Raw genomic sequence first — 19,020 nt, 5'->3', positions numbered from 1 at the left:
AATACTTCAAACAACATTGATACTAATACAAAGCAGCGAGAGTTCTCTGCATGCAAACAGGAAAAAATTGTTTACATTCACCGCACTTTGCCTAAGGGCTTTAGAGTGCTTTCGAATAGTTTCAATTTGTTTGTTTGACAATGCTAATATCATAACGTAGTACCGTGGACCACTATTCCTAGAAAAGTGTTTAAGTGTAACATTATTGTTATTATCATTATTTTTTGGCCCAACAAGGATTTTACCAACGGAAAATCTTTTGTCCAACCAGTGAACTAACGAAAACAGGATGTACATAGTCTACATAGTTTGCAATACATCAAACAAGTGTCACTTAAGATAACCAGCCAATCAAGTTATCTGATTTCTTCTGTTTATATTCGTCAGCATTTAGCCTAGATGAACAAACACGAGTTACCCTTGGTGAGATATGGCGGCTGCTAATCGAATCAATGCTGTGATCGGCGGAGAGAGCCTAGCCATGGCTGGCGTGCGGTATAATGTTCCAGCACCGGAGGAACAAGACGAAAAGACATGTTGGTACTACGCTGCTCTCAACATGTTGAAAAGCTGGGGCCTAGATGACAGCAAAGGAGGAAAAGCCTTGAAGGCAATTGAACCCAAAGATTCCAAGTATAAAGGGTTAAATCGAGGAGAAATTTATGATGAAGTTTTTAAAGGTGCCGAGTTCTCCCTCCGAAAGTGCAGCCTGGATAAGTTTGGGCAAGTTTCCGACTGGTTAAAAGATGGCCCGTTCATGATATCCCTCAATAAGCACCCGAAAGCTAGCCAAGCGACCTTCTGGGATTCAAGAGTCTTGGGCACACCTCTTGGCGAGTCCGCGGACAATCTGTTGGTCCGCGTTCCGTACGAATTACAAGGAGATGTACCGCACATGATGCTTGTGGTTGGCTATGTCAAACGAAAATACGATCAGCTACGACAGCGAGTGGAGAAGGCGAGCGGTATTCCTGCTGGAGTGAAGAAAGTTATTTCCGAGATAGGAAACGCAGAGAAGATCGGAAACGATAGCGTTACTAACGAGTTGTTATTGCTGGATCCCAATCAGCCCAGAATGCGTCCCGAAATTGGCACGCGCAATGACGTCATCGTGTGCGATTGGTTCGTGTTGTCAAAGCAAGGCAATATCAACGGTGTCTTTGTGGTTAACAGGAAAAAATAATTAGAACATTTCACTCAAGATGGAATGTTCATGACCAAGGTCCTGTAACCTGAATAAAGTTTGAAATAAAGCACATTTAGAGTCAATTTTAGGCTGCTTTTGGGTGGAAAAACGCTGACAGGGGTACCCTTGTTTGCGTTCGGCTAGGTTCTAGGTTCTAGGGGCGACGAGGTCAGAGCAACTCTTTTGTGTTTGTAATGAACGATTTTTAAATTTTGGATATGTTTTGGAGGGTATATTTTTCACAACCCCACCCCCTCCCCCTCTGGACGCTTTCCCCTTTCTTACTATTCGAGGAGTACAACTGTTATAGCAGTGAAGGATCCATTCGGGGCGTTTCACCAAAACAGACCCCAAACCACATTCATTCAATCAGTATTCTGTACTATACGGTCATTACTAGTTGAGACAATAGCAAAACAAGTATCAGTTGAAATCTTTCAAGTTTTAATTTCTGTTATTCACATGTGATTGCACTGAGTTTATGCAGCATGCTGTTTTTTCCAGGCAGCAAGTGGGCCATGATTTGAGATGTACTTTGCATGCACTCCATCAGGAATTAGTGTGCCACAAGCACGCCACTGCTCATAAGTTTCACGGTCAAACTTGGTGAACCCCCACTTCTTGGATACATAGATCTGTAAAGAACAACACAAAGACCAGTAAAATGTAAAGTTGAATTTTAGAGGGGATACACAGGAAAGTACCCAAACCACCTGTTGACAAAAAGCATTATGGCATGGTATGGTATGGCACAACGTTGTAATGTTATCACTATGTACCCTGTTGCATCAGATGTTAAGAGTGAATTGAGAGGACATGCGAGTCAAAGCTTGTCACTGACAGGAAACTTAGTTACAGTACCTGTCGCCAGGTAGATTACAAATGAAGTCGTTAGAAATGCCAAGATTTCATAAATAGAAGGGGTGGAAGACGAACAAGTTATTAAATGGAATTGGAGTTGCAACACAGTAGTGAACACAGTTGATTTCAGTACGTCTTGTAGCAATTTCATTGAAAAAACCTTGTCACATGTACATGTACAATGGTGATGGTTTTGGAATGCCCTTTGCTTTACGATTTTAAACACACAAATGGAATTGCAATTAACACAGCATCTCTAGCCAAAAATTTCTCCATTCATCCGAGTGAATGTGAAGTCAAACCGATCCTTATGGACACCACAATCAGCTGCACTCAGTTCACCTGGTCTCAGCAAGCCTACATTCCATACAATTACTACCTCTACCTCTGTCACAGACACTCAACACAGCCTTGTCAGTGTCAAAGTGGTTGTTGGTAAAACTAATCAAGGGATATTTTGCTGGCTAACATTTTACTTGACTAACAAAAGGAATACTGTTACTAAGGCCTGGTTCAGACGCTGTACTTCACATGATCCGAATCAAATTCAATTAATTAAGTTCATGTGAAGTACGTCTGAATCAATTCAGAACGGCCGAGCTACTTTGGATCCGCTCAGCCATTTTTCCTGCCTGTCTCAGCCGGGAATAACGGCTGTGGACCGGCTTTGATTCAGAGGCCGTGCTTCATATGAGCCGAGCAAATGCAGAAATTTTTCCAAATCCACAATTTTCTTCAGTCATAGTAGGCTTCAGTATATTAATTTCGGCTAAATTAAGTTCGACGTCTAAATCAATTCAGCCGGGATTAATAATTTGGGTCGGTCTAAATTCAAATTCGATTCGGTCATGTGAAGCACAGCATCTGAACCGGGCCTAAGAGTGCATTCTTTTGGAGCAATCCTGACTATTCTTATTCCGGTTCAAGAATAACAGAATACACAATACCAGTTCCCAAAGAATACAATCCTGCCTATTCCAAGTAACCCAAAACCCTTCCCAAAAGAATGCTATTCCTCAAATTCTGAGTAAACTGTAGTCCATTCATTCAGCTATTAGGGGCAGAATGAAGAATGAAAGCAATACTATTCTGCTCATTCCAAAAACATAATAGGTCCCAAAAGAACATCAATACCGGGTGCATTCTTTTGGAGCTATTCTGACTATTCTTACAGTATTCTGGTTTAGGAACAGAATACACAGAATTTCAATTTCAAAAAGAACGCTCCTAAAATCTGGAAACGGAATACCCATGGCGGAGGTGACCTGACAACTACTTTGTCTGCAGGCACAAGTGACCGCATAGGATTTCCTGCCAAAAATTTCCCAAAAGAACATGTATTCTGTCTATTCCGAGTAAACTGTATTCCTTCCTTTCTGCTATTGGGAGCAGAATTAACAGAATGATATTCCATTCATTCACATTCCGAGTATTCCTATTCTGGAATAGTCCCAAAAGAACGTGCCCATTGTCTATTTTGTGTATTCATATTCTGGAATAGAATGACCCAAAAGAAATGCACTCTAAGTATGCTTTAACATCAGTCAAATACAACCATTTTCTTCAAAGTACATTCTGCACCAACCTTTTGCCGTCCTGGGAACTTAAACTTGGCTCTTCTCAAGGCTTCAATAGCAGAGGCCTTGTTTCCATCCTTGGTCCTCACAGACATGATGACCTGGCCAATGTTGACACGTGCCACAGTGCCCTGAGGTTTACCAAAAGCACCACGCATACCAGTCTGGAGCCTGGAATAAAACAACATTTGATTAATGGATGCAGTTGTGTTAAAATGGCTTTAAATTCAGGGAGGATTCATTTGCTATAGGCATAGGGCTGTTACATTTGTCTGTGCAAATGGCTTGAATTTTTTCATTGCTTACATGGGTAAATGCAACAACCAAACATGTACACATGTATTGCACATATAAATGAAAATCTCTCCTAAATTCAAGTCCTACCAGCTAACTCACAAAAGCAACAACAACACCTCCACCAATCCATGTAAATTGTTGTAAAAAATTATTTTTATTTAAAGAGATAAACTCCATCACAAGAATCTGTATCAACTCAAGAGACAATTGATGGCTACAGGGTTTGATCAAATATCAACAAGTTGCATAAAATAACATTCCCATTGATTTACCATCAAGGAGCCACTTTCTATAAGTCTACTATTTTATGTTGTGAATGACTGCGTACACACAAAAGGAGAGGTATGATGATGGACAACCGAACGAGGTTAAGAAAACTCAAATTTTGGGCTTTAGCCTTCCAAATCCTCTTCTTCATAACTTGGATTTTGTGCATTTTACACTGGGGTTGCCACAGAAATAAATTGGCACATCCTGAAGCTATTATCCGAAACTTATAATGTAACAGCATCACATAAGGACTGATTAAGGACAGGGGAAAAACATGCAAGACTATAACCCAACAGGATTTATTCTAGAGACTACAGCAAGCAAATATATATTGCCACATAAAATTGGCATAACAGCATCAAATGTAGTGCACAAAAATTTGCCAAGTCAGCCCACATTCTCATTGCCAGCAGTTCAACAGCTCTTTGGAACGTTTCCACCAGCAAACCATTTTGTAATTGGAAGCCTAGAGTACAGGACTTGACAAGCAAAAATGTATTGGCACATAAAATTTGCAGTGTGTTAAATGTAGTGCACAAAATGTTGCCAACTCAGGAAAGTTTCACATTTTAAAAGCTTCTCTGGAAATCACCATTACCGACCATTTTGTAGTTCTGTTACTCCAAACCTCAAAACATTCCACTATAAACATAACCTATCACTGGATAAACTTAAAATTAACATCTAAATTACTGTACAAGAAAACAACCTTTCTAACACCTGTAGAGGGGAACTGACGGAACATGAGGAACAACCGAATAGTGGACTAATAATCAAAGTTGATGAAATACCCCGAGGAAAACACCAGATTGGGCATATGAATGGGGTCTTTCGGCCGAAATGTTTCCAGCATACCTATCAGCTCCAGCACATGACAACATTTTGTTGATCCTGATTACATGGAAAGGATGAAGCCTCATGCGGAGATGGAAGGAGTCTTTACCACAGTTCTTCACCATGTACTTATTACAGCAAATGCGGGCTGCCTCAAGGGCTTCACTTGAAAGCTGCTCATACTCATCTGACACCATGTGAACACATAATGGCAGCTCATCCACACGTGCCTTCTTACGACCCAAGTCATAAATCCTTATTTTGGCATCTACATGACATAAAAAGTATTATGTTAAGATCATCAAACAAATCTTTGCTTAAGAAACTACTTAACAGCTAGTGACTTTTAAAATCAATACTCTCCCCACTTCCAGTTACTACACTGACATTAAAGTTACTTAAACGTTCATATCTCCCAATCAACATTGCCAAACGAAAAATGAAGGACTGCCATGAAGTGAAGCTTTGAGGGCAACCCTCTGATTAATTTCTGAAATACAATGTATGTGTGCTTTATTGTGGAAATGATTAAACAGCCAGTGGTCACGGCGTGACGTCTAGAATTTTATAACACTGTTATTAGAAATAGAACAGTAGAGATGTGATCTTCTTAGTTTTTTCTTGTCAAAAAAATTGGGCAATGGACATTAAATTGGACAATGATGATCGTCTGATAACTGCCATCCAATTTTGTGGCCACAGCATGTTTCGTCTAACAAGAACGCACAGAAGTTAATCAGAGGATTATAAGTAAACCAATGCCAGTGGGAAAAATGTTGCAAAACTCATGACATCTTCAGTTAGATATGGCCTGAACAGAACAAGGAACACCACCGTACAAAAGTTTATGATACCAGTTAACTGTATACAAATTAGTCTGAAATGTCAGCCGTCTCATCTCCCTAACCCACAGGGGGCGCGGGAGAGAGAGACGTCTGAATTCCGAGCGTTATAATGTCGTCCGTTGACGTCATACAGTAATTTATGCAAATTTGCATAAACAAAAACCTTTGAAACCAAATGGCGGCCACTAGTCATGGAAGCGCATGGAAGCTTAAGCAATGCTTAAGCATTGCAGCATGCATAATGTAGGAGGTTGTGTGCGTTTTGTAAGCCGTAAAATTTGAAGACAAAGCATCAAGAATGTATGTACAGGATCGCACTTCATTTTCCACCGAAGATGAATTGAAAAATGTTTCGATAAATGTTGTTAGTAAATAAAGTGTTGACAGGCTATGGCCAGACACGACTCATATTAACGTGGTATGGTAGTATGAAATGTGATTTCTCGTTATGGTTTTGCTTTTTTGGACTGTTTTTTTTTTTTGTATGAAATAAGAGTAGGTCCTTCAGAATATTTCTCGAAGCAATGTTTGGTTTTGAATTGCAAGTCATTTGCTCCTCAAGATGTTTTTGAGGTTAGGCAACGCGGGGTGGTAAGTTGTGACAAAAGAAAGAATTTTGTTTCGCACTTTATCGTTTTGTTGTAAGCCCGACTTCCGTTCAGCGAAAATCAGAGGTCAATTTTTCAATGAGATTGTAAGGGTAGCCTCTAGCCCAAAAGTGCGTTTTGAAGTGGATGATGTTGTAATAGAATTATTTTGCAGAGGAGGTGTTTCGAAGAAGTCTCAGGGCTTCATTTTTTATTAGTCCTTTTCTGACCCCGATGGGAGGCAGGAAGAAAAATGTGTACTGGAAGGTCTCGGTAGGTTTAAAGTGCGTGCGAATGTCAAGGATTCCCGCATGATTGTAGAATCGCTGAGACTTCTGAGAACCAACTACTCAGTGAAATTATTCTTTTGCAATACCACCAACTTCAAAACGCGCCTTCAGGCAAGAGGCTATCAACACAATCTCATTGAAAAAATAACCTCTGAGATTAAATTCACTGAACGGAAGTCGGCTTTACAACAAAACGAGAAAGTGCGAAATAAAATTCTTCCCATCTTCACCACCCGGCTCGAGAAATATTGAAAGAGCCTCCCACTTATCTCATACCAAAAAGGAAAATCTTTAAAAGATATACTCGCGAGAGCAAAACCACGTTAAAGACGTCGTTAAACGAGAAGTCACTTTTCACACCAGGACCTTACGAGTTGTGTCTGGCCTGTCAACAATTTATATTCGCCGCGGAAATGGAATATCTGTTTTCGCAAGTTCGACCAATAAGAAATGGTTATCTATTTCAATTAGGGAAGAACCAATCAAAAACTACCTACCATATTCGCAAAAGTATGTGACGTCAACAGACGACATTATAACGCTCGGAATTCAGACGTCTCTCTCTCCCGCGCCCCCTGTGGGTTAGGGGGAGGAGATGGCTAACATTTCAGACTATATACAAATGTGACCAACATCACTAAACTTGAAGACTACCATACAGACTCCTTACCTGGAACACCACGACAGAAACGTGACTTGGGATAAGGTTTGTTCTTACAGTAGCGGTAACTAGAATACAACAAATATTGTATGTTATTATAAATTTGTATATAAGATATTCTACTAAAACAAACAGTCTTAATTCATTAAATTGTCTTTTGAAATGGTCGAAAAAGCACTGACAACAAATTGTAAACAAAGAACGACATTTAATGGCGTTGTTTATTACCAATTTGCTGATGTTGTGAATTACTGAAAAACGTCTGGAATTCAATGGGTTAAATATTGGACTCACACAAATATCAAGCAAATGTAATGAAAAACCCCTTTTTTGTCAACCCAACACTGATTACACAATTCATTAATGGACATTGAAAAAAAAAAACAACAACTAAAAACAGAGGCATTAGAGTTTTCAGCCACTGGATGCCAGTCATCAAAAGACTTCTCAGGATGAAATTTCAGTCTAGTCACAGAGCTGTGACTTTGTTGCGACAAATGCAACTGAAATTACATGGGGAAAAATACAGTCAAGATAAAATGTTGATTGCAATTACACAATATTTTTCAGCCTGTTTAGTGGGGCTGAAAGTTCCAATCTTGTTAGCTCAAACCAGACTGAGAACTTTCTTAATGTAATTGCAACGCTTTCCCAAAAGAATTTGTTACCCCTTCCCCCACCCCGAACGTCAGCCCACACTGAAATTTGCCATATATGCTGTCATCAGGCCCTTAGCATTTTTACCCAAGACTTTCACACAGGGTAATAGGAACCTTAAGAAGTGATGATCACAAAGTCAGCGAGAACATCAGAAAACTTAACTTAAGATCCCAAATAGTTTTATCTATCACTATGTCCATAAAGCAATGGTGTAATATTGTTATCTTAATTTTATATTTTGTCCTTTTATATTTTAAATTCTTGATTTATAGTTTTTTAGCTTAGTATTGTGATTCATTCTTATATCTTTTATTGTAAATCAGACGTAATGCAGCCTGTGGCTGCAAGGTTTTTGATCATTAAACTATCTATCTATACATACATCAAAACACAAAAACTTACCAACGGGCAGGTCTGCGCCCCATACTGACAACGCTGGAAACGAAAAAAAAAATGCACAGTCATAAAGTACACTTATCTTTATAGCAAGCGACAGTAGCATAGTCACAATGAGTAAGCTTACTTGGTACCCCCACAGAACTGACTGACTAAAAAATAACTAATCGATGACAAAACCAGAAGACAAACAAACCCTGAAGAGGATTTATAATATCTGCTACTAGCGAGTAAATCGTTGCTTTCGAACACAAGGGACATTTATAGTAATGTACGTCTGAATCCGGCAAGTTACGAACGAATAACATGGACAAATTAAACAGGAGGATTTTGACCTTTTGGTGTTAGCAACTAGCCAAATAACACGGTAAAAAAAGCAAATGATACTTCTTCTCGCTTTGTATTTGGTAATGGTTGTACAGTAAGAAAGGATGTCTACAGATTTAACAAGATATCTTAACTAATTTTCTTGCAATTCTCACACTTACCAAAACGATGGAAAAGGAAGGACAGAGGTTGCGAGGTCCCGGATACTGGTTTAAGTAAGTCCGCTGACCATAATGTTCGTCTTCAGATTAGCCCGTCACATGCTCAAAATCAAAAAGAATATTTTACTCTCAACGAGGCAAGAAGGGCTATTTTGAATGCAAACATAAGAATCTTAAAATGGTAGCCATTTTAGGATAAGATTTATAACTCGCGCGAGACTCGCACAACGCCTGGATCGCCAACGAATGCAGGCAGCATGTTCTCTTGAAGAAAGGCAACAGTCAAGAAAGGCTACCGAGAGGCCTATAGCCCATGGTATTACAAAAATTTATCATACCTCGACGTCAAGTCTCAAAAATTTTATTTAATTAAACAAAATACATACATTTATATCATCTTCAAAATCAGCAAACCTAGTAATATTTAGAAGTGCTTTTCCCGTGAAAAGTTATGACGTATTGCAGTCTTCCTTGTTTGAGTATTTGAACTGTAGGTGTTCCAAAGGTGGATGGAAAGATGGATGATTTTCAAGGCTACAAAACTTGTGGGATCGTGTATTTAAAATAGAGATTATGGTTGACGCCCCAGGGGGGTACTCCTCGGAATTTTTGGTCGGGGTGTGCCGCCCGGGTCTTCAAATCCCGACCCTATTTCAGACCTAAACATGCCATTTTCCACACCCGTTTTCAGACCTGACCTCTAAAATTCATACCCGTTTTCAGACCTGATAATTATGCATCAGTGCCGAACGAAAGTTGACCCAAGGAGTAAAAGTAAGCTGGAATGATATAGTTTATCTATTTCTTTTTCTCGCTATCAGTTAGTCGTTCCAGGTACGTACTGAGAAGAAAAATATGTTTGTAAGCTTTCGTAAATGTTCCCCGCCCCAAAAACCCGACCCGATTTCAGACCGTAATTGTCAAAATCTATACCCGTTTTCAGACCAAAACGGCTCAAAAACCATACCCTTTGGGGCGGCACATACCTATATACCTTATATAGGGGAGTACCCCCCCCCCCCCCGGGGGGTTGACGCTAGAGCTGTAAGAATAAAATCTACAGCTGATAGGTCCGCTGAGACCTGTTCGAGTCCATGAGAAGACCAGGGAAAAGTGATTGCCAGATTAAAGAATTGAACCCGAGCCATATTGATGGGACTCGAGTGCTCTAACCATTGCCTTACTCCTGCTCCCCATAAAGTTATCGGGCTTCTTTGGTTGTGATTGTTTCCTTGCCTTTTTGCTAGACTTGAGTCAGGCAACAAGTTTAAAATCGTCATTTTATGAACACTATATTTTAATTTCGTAATGCCATTAATTTCAGTCAGAGATAGTAGTGGACATAGTGTAAGGTGAGAGCTTGCGGGGCTCAGCTAGAATAAAAAATTGCCGGCCCTCCATGCGTTATTTTATTTAAGACTAAAAGGGGGCCCTAGATCCGTCACTGAGAGACATGACTCGATCACGTATTTCAAATAGAAGTATCCACCTAATTTTAGCAAAGTCTACTTTCCCTCGATTGACGTCATCGTTGTCTTCGGATTGCCTTTTAAATTTTTTTCCTTCCGGATGGATAAAATAGTATTTTGAAGACTTGATTTTTCTTTTTGTTTGGAACTTTGCTTTGGGAATTTTCTTCAGACCAGTTTTAAGCCCTCCAAAACTCCATTCAACAACAAAAGATCAGTGTATAGATGGCCTTGACGAAGTTCTGCTTTGTCTCCATTTAGTTCTTCTACTGGACGAACATAAAATTCACAAGTCGTTTCAAACATTTGTTTCTTTAAGTTCTTCCTATTTTTTGCGTCTTACAAGAAATCTTTGTTATGATTTTAACACAAATCCAACCAAATCAAGATTTCAGTTTCAAACAAGGATGGCCTCCCATCATCCCATCTTACACATTTAGGATGTTGATTTGTGTACCATCTCAGAATACTCTTCATTTACAACTTGTTGGAGTATGACTACCGTTTACCTCTACGCCAAAAACTTAACCAGAGACCCTAAAAATACAAATAAAATACATTATTTTGATGACTATGTGTGTGACAAGAATCAGAATCCAACCATTATTAACTTTATCAACAAAAGACACAAGAATTCTCCCATCATTTACTTGTCCCAGGGTTGTTAATGGGAACATTTTGGAGACAATTGTTTATCTCCTTTGTGACTTGGGATTTTTACTTACGGAAAACAAAGATACGAGAGTGAACTAAGAATTGATTCACACTTGTTAGACAAACGCGGCTTCAGGAAAAAAAAAAACAAGAAAGTTTGGCATTGTAAAATGAGAATGTTTGATAGCAATTTAGATGTAAAACAAAATGACAAAAACGGTTTCCGGCCATTGGGGCCTCCAAGGAGTCCAGGAGATCCACCAGTGGAATAGGTCCAATAGGACCTTAAAAACCTGGAAGCCCACGAGGTCCTCGAGTTATATGAGGGCCACAAGGACTCCAAGAAACACCTGGCTTTCAAGGTACTCCTGGTTGTCATGGCTCTAGATGTCCTAAATGAGGAACAAAGGGCCTCAAGGAGCTAAAGGTGACCCAGCTCCGCAACTGAGAATCCCAGGTTCGTGCCATGGCTCACATGAACTCAGTAGTCATTGCAAAGCACCATGTTAATGACTTCTCATGTTTTAAGTTAAAACTTATTAGAGTTAGGCCAATGTTCAATGTTCCTGATATTTATTCTCAATCGGGCTGCGCCAACTTGAGCAATGTCGTGAACAAAAAAACTTTCATGTGAAAAGATTAACAGCTTCTAACCGCTTTGTTTTGTTGAACCTGCTCATATTAAAATTTAAACGTCTCACTGGATATTAACTAGGGCATTAAAGAAACTGGCTAATAAACAGCGAACACCATACTTCCGACAGCGATATAAGATAAAACTGGAGGGGATCTTTGTTTAATTAGATTAATTACCAGTGGATCGAACAATGCATCTCAGTTTCGTCTCACTCAAAAAGGCAGCTGTTCATATAAACCAGGAAGTTCTTATTATTATTATTACATGCAAAGGTCAGTTCAGAATATCTAGAACTAAATAACACCGTTGTCGGAAAGACACCTCCAACAAGCTTGGGTGATACTGCATTTTGTCGTACATACCGGCATTGGAATCACTACGCCTTAACCCTTCTTTTTAAAACAGACCTAGCAAAACTTTTAATTGCGACGCAACACTGAATACACAGAGGGCTAGCTTGATTAATGGAAATACAAACACAGCGTTGGTGGCTGTTGTGAAGTGTTTAACATCCACTGCATCACTGACTTCCTAAAAGGCACAAAACGATTCAAAATGGCAGCGGTGGAAAATCACAACGATTTAGCCGGCCGAGATACAAGTAAAATCATCATTGAGTGCCTGGTTTTCTCGTTGATGTTTCCAACAGCCTTGATTGGAAATTTCCTTGTATGCCTCGCTTTCTACAAAAACCAGAGGCTTCGTCACAGTCTCAATAATTATTTTATCATATCTCTTGCTGTTTCAGATATCCTCATGGCACTACTAGTGGAACATTTAGCGCTTTTCTCAAGGGGCGATGGCCGTTCAGTGATACCCTTTGTCAATTTCACGGCGTTTGCATCTTCATTTTAGGAGAAGTCTCTTTACAAACCTTGATGCTCATAGCGGTTAACCGCTATTTCAAAATGGTAAAATCGGACATACTGTACAAAAAAATCTTCAAGAAGAGAACTGTTCTTTGGATAATTGCCGCTTCATGGATTCTTGCCAGTATCCCCCTTTTGGCATTCTTACTCAGCGGAAATCGATTCGCTTTTAACGCTTACAGAACCGTTTGTTTCCCAGATCGCAGTTTGCAGGGCGTGCGTACCTTTCTTAACTGTATGTCTGTTATTTTCATCGTTATTCCATTTTGTGTCACAGTTTTCTGTTATTTTAGGGTTTTCAAAACAATTCGTGCGCACAATACTCAAATTGCGAGTTCTGACGCGACCGAGAACACTGACATCGCGTTGCGAAGTTTTGCGCGCAAATCTCGCGTGGTAAAGATGCTTTTCGTTACAATGCTAGGATTTCAGTTGTGCTGGATACCTTTTTATATCTTGGAGCTGATTGTTTCGTTTCACCCGGATCTTCACGCACCGAGAACAGTTTATGTCATGACCACTTTTACGGTGTCAGCCAGCTCCTCCATAAACCCGATAATATACGCTGTAATGAACAAGGATTTTAGAGACACATTCAAGAGCTTGCTCCTTTGCTCTTAAAGTTGGCATTAATCTTCTACTCGATTGTATTGAGAAGTTCTTTAACGATTTCTGCAAGACAACCATGGCTTAATGAACATTTGTTACGGGCCAATTTTGCAAAGTCCACACACGTACGTTTTCTCATCATAAAACTTGAAAAAGAAACTGACTATTGTCAGAAATGCTCTCCAAAGTTGTGTTTTATGAAAACGGAAATTTTGCTCTTTCATGCCTGAGAGACAAAAATGAGTAAATGAGTAAGAAGACTAACACACATTTAATAATGATTTTTCTTTATTTATGGTCTTTTAGGAGTTTTAGTCCGTATTTAAGCTAAAGGACGAATGGTAATTAACCGCATTTATCCATTGGCCCTTTTTGGACATTTAGTGATAATTATTTTTATATAATTATATTCAGCTGCCGGTGAGCCTTTACGCTGCTGTTATCCTAGACTCAATGTCATTAAGTTTTTTCTCTCGACGAGGAGTAATATGAGATATGAAAACGGCAACATGTAATTCTAGACGAAGCCACCCGTTGACGTTGACACTTAACCTTATCCGCCTGTTTTTTCATTATATTTTTTGCACACAAGCAACTCCAGTTCAGCAACATAAACATTACTAGGGCAGCTCGCAATACTAAGTCGAGCCGGAGAAGAGCGCTTTTCAATTGAAGGTCGAAAGTAATTATTATTATTATTATTATTATTATTATTATTATTATTATTATTATTATTATTATTATTATTATTATTATTATTATTATTATATGGCAGTATGTTAACATCTGAATACTGTTAATAGAATAGACTAGCCCTCCGTTTAAATTTACATTAAAATAATGTGGAAAACAACAATGATTTACATAAACATATACCGGCAAAAACTAACGATAGAAGAGTCCTACGTTTCGGCGACATCTTGGCGCCATTGTCAAGGGAAACTAAAATTAAATGTGCGTGAACTCTCAGTTACTCTTGAAATCGCATATTTAATTTTAGTTTCCCTTGAATGAGCTGTTCGCGTGTCTTCGAAGCGTATTCCTTGCAGTCTTATGACTTCAAATCCACCGCCAAGGAAATTATAATCCAAGATATTCGGTAAAATTGTCCTTTAGATCGCTTTTCACCAAACTGGATGGCGAATCTTACAAATAATCTTGCCTATTCACTTACTTTAGGACTTAGGATTACTGAGGTTTACTGAGTTCTTGCAAGGAACGCACGACGTTCGATGCGCGTATGACGTCACACAAAGATCTCATAAGAGCAACCGCATTTTAGAATCACCACGGGCGTCACTTTGCCGTCGGAGTAATGGCGGACGGGTTTTCGATGGTTTTCGGCCACTTATTTCCAGGATCAGTAAGCTTGTATAAAGCTAATTAATAGCTATTTTTGCAATTACGAACTCATTAAATGGATTGGAACACGAAAAGGGCGAAAATAGAGGTAAAAATTTTCGTCGTAGTGGCACTTTAACAAAGAAAATCATTTAAAATGATATTAAAAAAGTCTTAAAATTCTTGGATCGTTTATGCCTCATCTAGCTATTACCTTGATGCAACAAGTGTTTGAGCATCTTTTCTAGCACAAGACCTTGAAAGTTCTAGCAATGTTCAGGCTACTACTTAGGACAGACTTCTGCATCCGTCCTGGGACATCTCTGCTACGCTTTGCTCCTAGTATTTCCTTCACACTACCACTCAGTCCCTTAGAGAATCCCCCAAGCACATCCATTATAATGTTAAGGGGGGATTCTACCTAAATTTGAATGAAATTTGAAGAGGTTTTAAGAAGGGAGAGAAGAAAGAAAATGATTTTTGGAACACTAACAGACAGTTGATACCCATGCAAGAGCACCCCAGGTTGCTAGTGGACTAACTTGGTATCCGTCTATTAATTATTAACTAAAAATTCTAATTTTAAAACTTCACTAAATCTTCAATATTTCTTATTTCTCTTAATTTTACCAATCCTTCAAGAAAAATTATCTTCTCCCAAATATACCCAAAAATCACCCAAAAATTCACAAAACACCCCACAATACAGATTCACGGGATGAGGGTAGAGGTTTTGGATTGCTTGAAACGTGAACGAGATATTTCCATTAAAGCCATGTCAAGTGGCGGAAAAATGGCGTTTAAGTAGAATCCCCCCTTAATTTGAGCGATCCTGTAACCCGGGAACTGCTTCTTGATTTCCCATCGTAGTAGGGCGTACTTGCGGGTTTTCTCCTCGTCCTTCTGCTTCCGATGCTCAATCCAAGGGCAGCTCATCTCCAACAGGGTTACTATCTCCCTCTCCTTATCTACAATCCTCGCGTCCACTCTGTTAGCTTGCATCTCTGTGTGGTCTGCATATACTGGTACATCCCAATATGCTGTCACTTGATCATTTTGGTAGAGCTTAGTTGCGTGGAGGAGTATCAAGGCGGAACGGCCTCTATCAGTTGGTAGTCTTTTAGCAGCTCAAAAAAAATATTTTGAGTGCTCCGTTGTGTCTTGATAGATACTTCGTCTGTGCCAATGCACTGCAACTTGACAGCACATGTACATGTGCAATAGACTCCTGCGCCTTTCCACACATCCTGCATCTGACGTCCGATTCTTCGCTTGATTTGGTCTTCCTTGGGTTGTAAAGTTTTGTTGGGAGAGGCTGTTCGTGGAGCTCACTTATCCCGGTTATTGTGTGCTTCGGTGCTGTTTTCCAGTCTGACATCCACTCGAAACTCTCACCATCAAGATCTTTATCCTCCCAGCGTGCTGTATGGAGCTTTCCCTGCCATCTCTGTTCTCTTGCGCCTTCACGGTGCTTGTTTCGTAAGGCCTTCTTAGTCCACACTCCAATTTTGCGACCTTCTATCTTCTCATTCTCTGCTGTAGTGCCCGATAGATCTGGATATCGCAGCTCTAGCTTCATTCCTAACTCCTCTCCATACTTCCACGCATCCTTTACCAAGGATCCTCGCCCAGTCCTTTCCGCTTTCTCTTCAAACCGTCGGACCAACCCCATAGTTGGAACTGCATTAGCATACAACCAGTCGTCGCCGATTTTTTAATTCAATTTTAATTCAATTCATTTATTTTGCCATTAACCAAAAACAAGAGAGGATGCCAAAAAATACAACATCAATCTTCATCAATATTCAACATTAATCTTCGTGATTTTATATTCTGTCTCAATCGAGTTAAGACCCCGTCTACCCGATTTCCTAGGAAGATAGAGCAAGTCACTGGACGCTGAAGGGTGTTTCCCACCATTCTCCACTATGATTTTCCGCGATTCTCTGTCGAGTCTTTGCAACTCTACAAGTACGCAAGTACCGGTAACGCAAACTGGTTGCTTGCAACTACCTTGTAGTAATCCGATAGTGGACTCGACCATATCACAGACATTCTCTGAAGGTACACTCTCGCAGCATTCTCCAATGCGAGGTTATCCTCCTGTCTGATATTCTCTAGGACTGCGAGAAACTTAAACTGAGAATCCTCTTTCTTGCTCTTAACCAGTTCTTGCACTCCACACCTCGTATCAGGCAACTCTTGGAGGCATCCTCGCTTCACATGCACTACTGCGCACTCCCTTTTGTTTATTATTATTATTATGGCAATAAAAACTTCTGGATGCCCAGATATCCTAAACAATGATTGGGGGGTCAGCCGTAGTCAATCAATGCAACGACCAAAGTCCTTACAATTAAAATCCCAACTCCTAATCATGAATATCCTAGTAATTAAATTCTAAAACTATTTACTATCCATAAAATCCTCAATCTAAATACTAAAACTTCTGTTCCTCACGATGGAAACACTTAAAAAAAAGTATAATAAAACGCCTAATGTCCATTATTTCAAAAGCTTAAAGCGCCTCGCAATATTGAGTGAGCTTGTGATGACTGACTTCTGTATCTGTAGAGCTATTGTGTCGCTTTTATCTCCCACTAGCTCTTTAAGTGCCTCCCTGACATCTCTTGAGTAACCTCCGAGTACATCCACAATTATATTGAATTGTGTCACACGATATTCAGGATATCTCTGCTTGAGCTCCCAGCGTAATGGCCCGTACTTTGTTGTCTTCTCGACATCTTTCTCCTCCCTGTTTTCAACCTAAGGGCAGCTCATCTCTATCACCGATACTTTCTTATTCTCCTTGTCCACGATGGTGGCGTCGATCCTATTCGCCTTTACGTGCGTGTGGAAATAATACATGGCGGCAAGTAGAGCAGAGGCCGTTCTTTGAGTTCTCTTAACTTCGGAGCATCAACGCATATACAGATAGCATGATAAAGTGCTTAGCAGCTGTTTCTAGCAGAAAGCTAGTCAGATTGGTGACTCTGGGGACTTTATTATTATTATTATTATTATTATTATTATTATTATTATTATTATTATTATTATTATTATTATTATTATTATTATTATTAGGGCTTTTTATGGACACTGGCTTAGCCGTCATTAGTATAATTCGATTGTATGATCTTAATGTCTCTGCATTATTAATTATATCTATTTCCTCTTCCTTTATGTATCTTTTATCTATTTTTTAGAATTTGTAAATGAATGGTGTTTTTACAATTTGCTTGGTATATGTTAATAAAGAGATTATTATATTATTATTATTATTATTATTATTCATTTTTTTGTATTTTATTTCGAAAGTACGTGATTTCGTTTGGTTTTACTTTGTTACGCTCTGTGATTGGTTGACAAAAACTGGCACAACCTATTCAACGAATGCAATAAGAATTAAAACCAAAACCAATCGTGACTCGTTCGAACTCATTTTCCTCATTTTCTTGCGCCGGTGCTTTGTATTCGCTTCGGGTTCTGATTGGTTCATTGCGCTATTTTCGACTGTTGTGATTGGCCAGAGTAAGTTCCTTCGGTTTTGGTCTGACGACAATCAACTGAAAATCGCTCTTAACTTATGTTGCAACAAGTTTTTAATGTTCTCTATTCGACGAGTTCCACGGCTGTCAGAGGACACATATCAACAACAACAACAAAAAAAAAACAATAGCAATCAAGAAAGGAGAAAAGCTTGTGTTCATGTTCACGTTTGTGAGCGAATTTTTTTTTTTAATTTCATTTTAATCAGGTAACCGACACAGTCATTTAAGGGCACAGTGGTTTCGCATATAGATAATGGTAAACTATGAGAGAAATAAATGAAATAATAATTGCAGTGATGAATACAAATGAGAATTAATTAAGCTAATGACACGAAAATTAAAGGATTTATGGGAAATGAAGACTTGCGAAGTGAAATCAGACGGGCCACAGAAGTAGCTTTGAGATCCCTCAAAAACAACCGAGAAGGCCGCAAGAATGAAAATGAACCCAGCGACAGTACATTGAATTTGGAAGAAGGAGTGAAGTATGTGGTGAAGGAGCTTGCCTTCTTCCTTGCTAAACCAAATATTCATGAAGATTTCCAAGAGGTTGGTATATCGTCGTCCCGGCCTTTGGTTGAGAAGTTCATGGGTGGCTGTTACCACGGCATTGTAAGACCATCTCTAGGCGTCGTTGTCTTTGATTGAGTTACGAAAAAATCTAAAGTACAATTTTACGGACGTAATTTTGATCCTTTCTGTAATCTGTCAGACTTACTTTTTTATTAACTTAGCAGACGGTAAATGATGCACATTTCGGTCTGGTGGATGAATCTTGATACCAAATGAAAGACCGTGAAACACCAGATCAAGATGTTAAGGTGCACAGAACTTATTTATTGATGTTGTATTTTGTTCTGGTAAGGCTGGTTTGGAAAATGAAGGCAAAAAGGTCCACAAATATGCGATAAGTGAGAAAAATGTAAAGTAATGTAAGA

At 39.2% G+C, this 19,020-nt stretch overlaps 1 protein-coding gene and 1 pseudogene across 1 annotated transcript; both read right to left on the bottom strand.

The window, feature by feature from the left end:
- Positions 1-1,609: 1,609 nt before the first annotated feature.
- Positions 1,610-8,569, bottom strand: LOC146484292 (large ribosomal subunit protein uL16-like). The gene is made up of 5 exons (XM_085104860.1): positions 8,471-8,569; positions 7,418-7,476; positions 5,047-5,293; positions 3,633-3,795; positions 1,610-1,821 (listed from the first exon to the last, which is right to left on the bottom strand). The coding sequence occupies exons 1-5, from the start codon at positions 8,491-8,493 to the stop codon at positions 1,666-1,668; spliced, it is 648 nt and encodes a 215-aa protein (XP_084960986.1). The 5' UTR covers positions 8,494-8,569; the 3' UTR covers positions 1,610-1,665.
- Positions 8,570-14,674: 6,105 nt separating this feature from the next.
- Positions 14,675-16,841, bottom strand: LOC146484291 (uncharacterized; annotated as a pseudogene).
- Positions 16,842-19,020: the final 2,179 nt, after the last annotated feature.

This window comes from Pavona decussata, unplaced genomic scaffold (assembly GCF_977016875.1).
Source record: "Pavona decussata unplaced genomic scaffold, jaPavDecu1.1 SCAFFOLD_34, whole genome shotgun sequence".
In the NCBI taxonomy this organism is placed as follows: Eukaryota; Metazoa; Cnidaria; class Anthozoa; order Scleractinia; family Agariciidae; genus Pavona; species Pavona decussata.
This window is presented reverse-complemented; position numbering and strand designations above follow the sequence as displayed.

Bases quoted from the DNA above. Each gene is read 5' to 3' on its own strand.
- LOC146484292 (XM_085104860.1), bottom strand. From the start codon at position 8,493: ATGGGGCGCAGACCTGCCCGTTG. The intron at 7,477-8,470 runs GTAAGTTTTTGT...GTTGTATTCTAG, and splicing joins GGGCGCAGACCTGCCCGTTG to TTACCGCTACTGTAAGAACA. The intron at 3,796-5,046 runs GTATGCTGGAAA...GTTTTATTCCAG, and splicing joins TCATGTGCTGGAGCTGATAG to GCTCCAGACTGGTATGCGTG.